This window comes from Sorex fumeus, unplaced genomic scaffold, assembly GCF_029834395.1.
Source record: "Sorex fumeus unplaced genomic scaffold, SorFum_2.1 ptg000063l, whole genome shotgun sequence".
NCBI classification, from domain to species: domain Eukaryota; kingdom Metazoa; phylum Chordata; class Mammalia; order Eulipotyphla; family Soricidae; genus Sorex; species Sorex fumeus.
In genome coordinates, this window is record NW_026606120.1 from 20,311,848 (window position 1) to 20,322,665 (window position 10,818).

At 44.0% G+C, this 10,818-nt stretch overlaps 1 protein-coding gene across 1 annotated transcript; it reads right to left on the minus strand.

Annotated features, from left to right (window-relative positions):
* Nucleotides 1–7,212: 7,212 nt before the first annotated feature.
* Nucleotides 7,213–9,208, minus strand: LOC130034941 (uncharacterized). Its single transcript, XM_056126448.1, has 2 exons — nt 9,104–9,208; nt 7,213–7,455 (listed from the first exon to the last, which is right to left on the minus strand). Exons 1-2 carry the CDS (start codon nt 9,206–9,208, stop codon nt 7,213–7,215), a joined length of 348 nt encoding a protein of 115 aa, XP_055982423.1.
* Nucleotides 9,209–10,818: the final 1,610 nt, after the last annotated feature.

Below are 10,818 nucleotides of genomic sequence, written 5' to 3' on the forward strand. Positions count from 1 at the left end.
TACGACATGCAATAACCATAGACACAAACAAACAAACACTGTTCTTCCGTTCATCGATTTGCTCGAGTGGGCCCAGTAACATCTCCATTTTTTCTGAGACTTGTTGTTACTGTGTTTGGCATATTGGATACGTCACGGGTAGCTTGCCATGCTTTGCCGTGTGGGCGAGATACTCTCAGTAGCTTGCCAGGCTCTCTGAAAGGGGTGGAGGAATCGAACTCAGCTTGGCCGGGCTGGCTGCACGCAAGGCAAACGCCCTACTGCTGTGCTATGGCTCCATAGACACACCCTGCCCATACTCTAAAAGAGTACCACACCACCCACATTTGATGGGATTCAAATTAGGAGGCAATCAATCTTAGCGGGAAACCTTTTTTTACAGATATATACATAGTGTGTGTGTGTGTGTGCGTGTGTGTGTGTATTAACAACATGCTAGTGATCTCTTATAGAAGGGCTTAATGATCTCTGGGTGAAATACAACAATCTTCACATTCTTTCCTCCAGGAATACTTTTTAAAAAACATTTTCAGCAATTTTTCATAACAAACTATAAATTTATTATTTTGGTTCTGCTTTGGAGCAGGGATTAGGGTTCAGGATGCAAACATCTGAAATATGGTGGTGGGAAAGTGTAATGGTTGTGGGACTGATGTTTGAATACTAAATATAATCCAATATTGTGAACTACTTGACCACTTGATCACTTGACATCCCATTACTCATTGATTTGCTCGAGTGGGTGCCAGTAAGGTCTTTATTCATCCCTGCCACGTGATAGTGTAGCCCAAAGACATCTGCTCACTCCAGGAACATGGGGAGCCTCAAACTGATCATTCCGGGTCTGATGAAGAAGCCTGACCATCACGTAGGTGGGCGGCCACATGATCTTTTGATGTCCCGTGGAAGCCAGTCGATAACAGCTCTAGTCTGGTGGTCATCTCCAAATTGCATTACATATCCAGCCCATCTGATTTTCGATGCCTTGGCAAACAAGACAGCGTCCCTGTTTCTTGATCATCAACAGAGGTCAGAACTCTGGATTGTTTCTCTCACTTGAGTGAAGCATGATACTCCAAGCATAGCTCTTTTGATTCCTCTTTGGGAGACCTGAATAGCGTTCTCATCCTGTTTTCATAGGGCCCAGGTCTCTGAGGCATATGTTAATGCAGGGAGAATGGTGGAATCAAAGAGATGTGACTGGAGCTGTAGGTTCTTCATCCTCTGAGCTATATCTTCAATGCTCTTGAAGGTATTCCAAGCCTCTCTCTTTCTCCTATGCAGCTCAGGTGTCAGGTCATTCATTAAGTTGAGTTCTCAACCTAGGTACACATAACTGTTGCATTCGGAGATGTTTGTTCCATTGAGAGGGAATGAAATGTCAGGAACAAGTCCGTTTCTCATAAACGTTGTCTTCATGAGATTCAGCTGCAGTTCGACCTTTCCACACTCATGGTTGAAGTTGGCCAGCATTTTTGCTACTTGGTAATGTTTGGTGTTATTAGAACGATGTCATCAGCAAAGCAGAGGTGGTGTAGTTGCTGACCATCTATCTTCATTCCCATTTCTTCCCATTCGAGTCATATGGCATTCTTGAGGGTGGCACTGAAGAGTTTTGGTGAAATGGTATCACCCTGCTCAACCCCTCTCTTGATGTCGAAGATTACTTCCTTGTAGAATGGTGAGATCCTGGTAGTGAATCTATAATACAGCTCACAGAGGATCCTTATGTATTGAGTTTGAATGCCCTATTTGGCTAGGGCTTCAATGACTGCTTCAGACCCATGGCCTAGAATAGAATGAAGAGTGTGAGAGATTGTCTGAGTTCATCATGTCCACCAAGACCATCCATGGTAACTCACACTTCAAGAAGGCCGATTCTAAACATTGGACATGGGAGTCTCCCAGTGGACGGTTCCACAACGAAACTGACCACATCACATTCAATCTAAGGTTTTGCCTGACCAATGTCGCTGTTGTCCAGAATTTCCAAATGGGATCAACCACTGTCTCCTTCGTGCCAAATTCTACTTCTGGAAGTGGGGAGAAAGGGCTGCAAAGTTTAAGAAGAGAACTCCCAGAACAACCACCAACTGGGAGCTCTTTCGACTATTGGGGCAACATGGGAAGATGCCATCATTGACAACACTGACGAAGGATATGATCGACTGGTTCAGCACCTCCATGATTGTGCAAGGAACACCGAGAGAGAGAGTTATTCACAAAAGGATGCCTGTCTTTGAGAACTTTGAGCTCATTCGCCAATGTGGCTAGGTGCAAGCCTCAGGGAACCACAAGCGAATGTCTGAGCTCTTAAAGCAGTGCAGAAAAGCGGTAAAGGAAGACTTCAAAGAGAGAAGACTAGCAGAGCTGGCCGATGTGGCAGAAGCTGGGAAGAGCATTCCCAATGCCCGCCTGTCCTTCAGCAACTACAAGACCAAGATGACTGCTCTCCAACGTCCTGATGACCTATCACATCTTCCAGAAGTGCAATGGAAAAGATTATTCATGACTTCTCCTCGGATCTCTTTGATAGCCACATCCACCTGCCCACATACCAAATTTTGCAGGATGGATATGTCGTTCCCAACATTCTCCCTTCCTAAATACGACATGCCATTTTACCAGTAAAGAAGCGAAAAGCACCCAGCCCAGACAAGGTCAGACCCAAACACCCGAAGAACCTGCAGTACTCATAAATACACTGGCTTGGCTCTTCACACACTACCTGTCTGAATGCAAGGTTCTGTCCCAATGGAAAACCAGCAGTACTGTACTACTGTACAAGAAGGGAAACATCCATGACATTTGCAACTATTGCCCGATTTGCCTGTTTTCTGTCGTCTACAAGTTATTCACTCAAGTCATCCTGAATAGGATTGGCAGAACACTAGATGAAGGACAACCGTGTGAGCAAGCCGGGTTCCAAAAATGATTCAGCACAATCGACCGTATCCACACAGTAACCAAGCTCATTGAGGTTTCTCAGGAGTTCAAGATGCCACTCTGTCTAATGTGAACTACATTATAATATAAAAACAATTTTAAAAATTACAGGCAACTCCATTAATTCATAAATATTCTGGTATTCATGTCATTGACTTGAATTCAATATTTATTATCTAGACTGTATCTGCTCTCTTGTTTAGGATTACTATTTCATAAAATAGAAGGCCTGAATCTTGAGCTTCCATTTAATATATTGACAAATGCTTCTACCTGTAACTATAATACCTCTCAATATATAGAATGCCTTAAAAGGTAAAGGTAAAGGCCCTCCCGTTGATCGTCGATTTGCTCGAGCGGGCCCAGTAACGTCTCCATTGGAGACTTTGTTGTTACTGTGTTTGGCATATCGAATACTCTCGGTAGCTTGCTGGGCTCTCCGAGAGGGGTGGAGGAATCGAACTCGGGTCGGCCATGTTGGCCGCTTGTAAGGCGAACCCTCTTAAAATTTCCCTCATTCCCCTTTTCACTGTGCATCCCATTTAAATCCCTAATACTTTTGCTCTGTTATTTCTCCCAAACCTTGCTTTTGCCTGTTGGCCAGTTCATTTCATCTAATTTAATTGAAAAATTAGAATTTACAACATTTCTTTCAAACTTTAATATCATCATTGGCTGCTCATCCATTTTCCTTCTAAGGTTTAAGGACAACTTCCAAGGACAACAAGGAAAATGCTACAGAATGAATGTCAGAGGAAAGTTCAGGCTCTCACAAAAATATTGAAGGGTCCATTATGACAACATTAGCTGGAAATGATCACTCTGGACAAGAACTGAGTGTTGAAAGTAGGTAAAGGGATATACATGATGACCTTTAAGCATCTTTGTTGCAAACCCTAGTGCCTAAAGTGAGAAAGATAAATTAAAGAGGGAGAAGAGAGTTGCCTTTCATAGAGGCAGTCTTGGGTGTGGGATTCTTTGGCCCAGGGTGGTGGGGGCAGGGGTTGTGGGAGGGAAAACTAGAGACACTGGTCCTAGGAAGTTACACTGGTCAAGTTATGGGTATTAAAACATTGCATGACTGAAATCCAATCATGAACAGCTTTGTAATGCTCTATCTCACAGTGATTCAATACAATATAAAAAATTAAAATTAAAAATAAAAGATCTTGGAAGAGGGAGAAAGAAAGAGAAATATCAAATTGCTTCCCTCCCGTTAGAAGTAGTTCTCCTTACTTAGGAGGGGAAATTTAGGTAATATACTATTGAACATTACCTTAGGGAAAATCAGAGAAACTCTGTCTTTTCATTTATCTGTGACTTGGTGGTGCTTCTCTCTCTCACAGTCCAAGGACAGAAGAGTGTGTTTTGTTTTGGGTTTTGTTTTCCCCCTACAGCTCTGTTTGAATTCCTCTTCCCCATCTTATTTCCAGAAGGTACTTGTCAGAGACAACAGGGCTCTCTGCAGGCTGCAGGATTTAATCAGCGAAAGTGAGATGTTCCAGAATCCAGGGGCTCCCAGGCCTGCATCCTGGAGAACATAGAGGATTTGCCATAGATCATTTCCAGCGAACTGTCCCAGCTAACCCAGAAATAGAAGCACAGCGGGAAAGCAGCAAATGACATGTGCCTCACCTCACTCTTTTGTGTGTTTGGCTCAGCAAGTGAGCTGAGACTGGAACATCGTGTCCGTCAAAGCCCCAGACTGCTGGCTTAGGGAGGAGCTCTCCCACTTAGCTAACCCTTATTTGGCTATGAAGGATAAATATTAATCACTGATTTGCTCACTCATGTTTCTGTTCATTGCAAATACCCATTTCTCCCCTGAGCAATTTTTAAATTTCCTCTTCCTACTCTGTAGACCCGAGCCAAAAAAGGGTCCTGACTCCTTCCTTCACCCCAGCAGACAACACTGACCCCTCGTGCTTTACTGCCTACTCTCTCTACCTAAAGTATTTTTGTCTTCATTCACGGAATAAATACCACTGCACTTTGTCCCAGAATTGTCTCTACAGCCAGGAGTTATTATAGACCCGGGAGATGACATTCTAGGAATGAAGGGAAAGCAAAGGCAACAGAAACAACAAACACATTGGAATTTGGCATTTTCCATACTATCAGCACTGTAACACTGTAGCACTCTCCTCCCTTTGTTCATCAATTTGCTCCAGCGAATGTCTCCATTGTGAGACTTGTTGTTACTGTGTTTGGCATATCAAGTACATCATGGGTAGCTTGCCAGGCTTTGCCATGCGGGCAAGATACTCTCCGTAGTTTGACAGGCTCTCCAAGAGGGGCGGAGGAACCGAATCTGGGTCTGCCAGGTAGGCTGCATGCAAGGCAAATGCCCTACCCGCTGGGCTACATCTCCAGCCCATACTATCAGCAAAAAAAATAAAATAAAAAATTTGCTTTTTGGGTCACAACCAGTGATGCTTGAGAGTTACTCCTGGGTCTGCACTCAGGAATCACTTCTAGCAGTGCTCAGGGGTCATATGAATTGCTGGATTGAATCCCGGTCAGCCCATGCAAGGCAAATGCCCTACCTGCTGGGCTACATCTCCAGCCCATACTATCAGCAAAAAAAATAAAATAAAAAATTTGCTTTTTGGGTCACAACCAGTGATGCTTGAGAGTTACTCCTGGGTCTGCACTCAGGAATCACTTCTAGCAGTGCTCAGGGGACCATATGAATTGCTGGATTGAATCCCGGTCAGCCCATGCAAGGCAAATGCTCTACCTGCTGTACTATCGCTCGAGCTCCACTATAGCGAAATGTCTGAAACCAGAATTGTATAAGTAAAAGGAGGGATTCATAATTTACAGCATGGTGAAAGGAGGCTTTTTGGAAGCAAGATGTCGGAAGCCCTTTAACTAAGACTTAGGGTGCCACATGACAGGATCCGGGCCGTCTGGCCTTCTCTTAATCCATTGAAATTACACTCGCCATATGTTTCCATGGCCAGGGGTACATTCCTTCTCTGCTTTCTAATTCATTCAAATTCATTTTTTAAATTCTAAATTATTAACTATTACCTCAGGAAAGTCTTCTTTGATGTTTTATTTTAGAATCAGGTGCACAAATGGCATATTTTTAGAGAACCATGACCTCCTTTTTATCATATTCTTCACTCTGGAATTTTCCTTGCAATGTAAGACTTTTGATATTTTGTTTAGAAAAATGTTTATTGATTCACAGTGATATACAGTTACAAAGTTGTTCATGATTTGGTTTCAGTCATACAATGTTCCAATATCCGTCCCTTCACTAGTGTACATTTCCCATCACCCATGTCCTCAATTTCCCTTCTGCTCCCATCCCTGCCTCTATGGCAGGCTCTCTCTCTCTCTCTCTCTCTCTCTCTCTCTCTCTCTCTCTCTCTCTCTCTCTTCCTTTTGGGACTATGGTTTTAAATACAAATAATGAAAGCTTATCAGGTATATCCCTTTACCTAATTTCAACACTCAGGTCCTGCTCAAAACAATAATTTCCAATTATTATCGTCCTGTTGGCCCCTTCCCTATCCTAACTGCCCTTTGCCCACACATCTTGTGTCAAGCTTCCATCCATTGACCAGTCCTCCTAACCCCTTTTGATTTATGCCTGTTTATAACATTCTAAGCTTGACTGGTCCTTCTGTTCCCCTTTGATTAATGCCTCTTTATAACATTCTAAGCTTATAAGAAGAATGTTGTTGTGAATATTCATTCAGTCGGAGGTGCTGAGACAAGGAATGCAAGAGAAATTATTTTCACGAAGGGCCTGGTATTACTCACACATACAAACACGCAGACACGCAAACACATGTGCAACCATGCACGCACACACATACACAAGCATGCACACAGACACACCAACAAACTAGTACATGCACGCACACAGACATAAACACACATGCACACATGTATGCATGTGTGTGTGCACACATACACAGAAGTTTTTCAGAAATGTTCTTAAACAACTTTGAAACTTCCTATACAAAGTTTGTGTATGTGTGAGAGAGAGAATGAAAGAAAGAGGAAAAAGGAGATGGTAGCATTATTAATTAATCTTTAAGTATCTGAAATCTACACTTTATGAGCTAATTGATTATGATTTTTATTTTGCCTTCATTTTATTTCTTAGATTTTTGTAATTATTTTTGACTAACAAAGTGTTACTACAATGCACTGTAACATTGTCATCCTGTTAATCATTGATTTGCTCGAGCGGACGGCAGAAGCATCTCCATTTGTCCCAGCCCTGATATTTTAGCATCGTAAACTTTATGTCCTTTCTCCATGGATGCGGCATGCCGGCTGGATGTCCTTGGACATAATGGTGACACGCTTGGCATGGATGGTGCATAATGTGGTAACCTCGAAGAGCCCTACCAGGTAGGCCTCACAAGCCTCATGCAGCACCAAGACAGCCAAGTTCTGGGAGCGCAGTTTGGTCCTGAAGTCCTGCATAATCTCGCGCACCAGCCGCTGGAACCGTAGCTTGCGGATGATCAGCTCATTGGATTTCTAGTAGTGGCGGAACTCGCACAGCACCACAATGTTGGGCCAGCAGCAGTGCAGCTATTTCATGCCACCCATGACTGGTGCCACCCATGCTCTTGCTCTTGCTGACTGCCTTGGCTGCGTTGGTGCAGCTGGAGACTCCTTCAGGGTTAGGGAAATGAGACCCATTTTTGCTACTGTTGTTGGCATATTTATTTATTTATTTATTTATTCAGGGTTTTTTTTTTTTCAGTGAAACACCATGAGGTACAGTTGTAGACTTGCAAACTTTCGTGCTTGAGTTTCAGTTACACAATGATAAAGTACCCATTCCTCTACCAGTGCCCATTCTACACTACCAATGATCTCAGTAACCCTTCACCCCCGGCCCCCCGCCCTGACTCTGTGGCAGGGCATTCCATTTTGTTCACTCTTTCCTTTAGTGTGTTGTAGTTTGCAATAGAACTATTGAGTGCCCATGGAATTCGGTCTATAGTCTACTTTCAGCACACATCTCACTTCCCGAGCAAGTCCTCCAAACATCCTTTACTTGGTGTTCCCTTCTCTATCTGAGCTGTGTTTCCGCCCCCAGCATGTGCTACCAGCTTCCAAGCTGTGGAGCAGACCTTTTGGTACTTATCTCAACTATTCTCGGGTGTTCGATTCCCATTCTATTACTTTATATTCCCCAGATGAGTGTAATTTTTTTTATGTCTGTCCCTCTCTTTCTGCCTCATTTCACTTAGCATTATACTTTCCACGTAGAACCACTTGTATGTTAATTTCATGACTTCATCTTTTCCAACAGCTGCATAATATTCCATTGTGTAGATGTACCAAAGTTTCTTTAACCAGTCATCTGTTCTCAGGCACTCAGGTTTTTTCCAAATTTGGACTATTGTGAACAGTGCAGCAATGAACATAGAAATGCAGATGTCATTTCAATTGTACTTTTTTGCCTCTCTGGCATGTATTCCCAGGAGTGGTATTGCTGGGTCAAATGGGAGCTCAATTTCTAGATTTTTGAGAATTTTCCATACTGTTTTCCAAAAGAGCTGAACCAGTTGGCATTCCCACCAGCAGTGAAGGAGGGTCCCTTTCTCTCCACATCCGCGCCAACACTGGTTGCTTTTGTTAGTTTGGATGTGGGTCAGTCTCTGAGGTGTGAGATGATATCTCATTGTTGTTTTAATCTGCATCTCCCTGATGATTAGTGATGTAGAACATTTTCTCATGTGCCTTTTAGCCATTCAGATTTCTTCTTTGAGAAAATTTCTGTTAATTTTGTTGCCCCATTTTTTGATGGGATATGGATGTTTTCTTCTTGTGGAGTTCAACTAGTGCTTTGTATATCCTTGATATCAACCCCATGTCAGATGGGTATTGGGAGAATAGCCTTTCCCATTCTGTAGACTCTTTGTATTTTGGCCACGCCCATTTCCGCAGAGACCACGCCTACCTCTGCAGAGGGCACACCCATTTCTGTGGAAGCCACGCCCCTACGGGTACCTGGTATGTGTGAGGGGTACAGCCTGGGAGAAGGAGAAAACCTTGTGCAGCATTGGGGATAAACAGGAAGAAGTTCAGGGATTGTGGGCAGCTCAGGGTCCCAGAGGATACCTGGGGCGCGTGCACAGGGAAAGCGGAGTCCCAGGTTTGAATAATGACTGGCCTGGGAGAAGGAGAAAACCAGCACGGTGTTGGGGACGAATAGGAAGAGGCTCAAAAATGGTGGGTGGCCCAGGGTCCCAGAGCTGTTGGCATATTTAGTAGTCATGGAGGCAAAAAAGGCACCAATGTTGGTCGAACTTCTCGCGCTCTCCCAAACCCGGCTCACGATCTCAGTCTGAATGACGTGCAACTCAGCACGCCAGGTATGGAATTTCACATGTGATCCCTGCTGGAACTCTGCGCATGATTCCTGCTGGACATTACCAGCTGCTTTGTGGGATTAAGACAAAATGGCATCAGCAGAGTGAGGAAAAACTGCGGCGGTAGTTTTAGGCCAGTCATTATACAAACCACCTCTCCCAGCCGGGCCAAGTCACAACACCATTGAGCATGGAACAGTGACAGTAGTGTGCGCAATGGTTTATCCACTCCAGGACGCTCTCCACCAACCACCAAATGACTTGGGACTCAGCACAGGTGTTCAACCTGGCACAGACCCTATGCCAGGGTCTTGCTCTGCCAGCTATTCGACAACCACCGGTGCACTCCATCCACCTCAAGGAGATCAACCTAAGGTTGCAGATGCCCCAGGCACTGACCAGAGAAGCCGGCAGGTGCGTGTTGTCAGTATGCAAATTTTTACAGTAGGCCGGTCACCCAGAGCTTACGTTTGGTAGACTGGGAACACCTGCATGGGCAATTAGAGAGCTCCCCCAAAGCCTCCATTTCCCCCACCCCAGAGAGCCCAGCAAGCTACCGAGGATATCCTGCCCTCAAGGCAGAGCCTGGCAAGTTAGTACAATAGCATATATTATATTCGGTCACGGGGTCCTCCCGTTGTTCATTGATTTGCTCCAGCGGGCCCAGTAACATCTCCATCATGAGACCTGTTGTTACTGTGTTTGGCATATCGAATACGTCATGGGTAGCTTGCCAGGCTCTGCCGTGCGGGCAAGATACACTCGTTAGCTTGCTGGGCTCTCTGACAGAGGAGGAGGAATCGAACTCGGGTAGGCCATGTTGGCCGCTTGTAAGGCAAATGCCCTACCGCTGTGCTCTCGCTCCAGCCCATATTATATTATATCAAAAATCTAAAATAGGATTGAATAAAACTCAAATAAGTTATATTAAGTCAATGAAGAAGCTTTTTTTTGTTTGTGGGCACACCCAGTGATGCTCAGGGATCACTCCTGGTGGTGCTCAGTAAACTGATGCAGCTCCAGAGATTGAATAAAGCAAGTGCCTTACTTTCTAGTACAATATTTCCAGCTCCAATAAAGATGTTTTAAAATCCTTTAATATACAATATCACGGCAGAGCCTGGCAAGCTGCCCGTGATGCATTCGATATGCCAAACACAGTAACAACAAAGTCTCCAATGGAGACGTTACTAGGCCCGCTCGAGCAAATCGACAAACAACGGGAATACAAGTACCAGTAATATACAATATACCCCCAAGAATCACATCAGGAAATATTTTAAAAATAAGTTTTCTTCTCTAGGGACCCACTTAGTCCAAGAACTGCCATACAGGCTCTGAGTGACTTAGGTCTCTTTCAGGAACAAGAAAAGCAGAAAAAGACAGATGGTTTTGTCAAAGATGACATCACCAGTATGAGGTTAGGCTTACAGAATGTAACTGTCAGGGAGGTGGGCTAGATGTTGTGGACCAAAGCAACAACAATAACAACAACAACAACAACAACAACAACAAA

What these genes read in the sequence shown, in the direction of transcription:
- LOC130034941 (XM_056126448.1), bottom strand. Translation starts at nt 9,208, where the DNA reads ATGACTACTAAATATGCCAACAGCTCTGGGACCCTGGGCCACCCACCA. An exon ending in TGGTTTTCTCCTTCTCCCAG is followed by an intron (nt 7,456 to 9,103) that starts GCCAGTCATTAT and finishes CGCCACTACTAG; the next exon opens with AAATCCAATGAGCTGATCAT.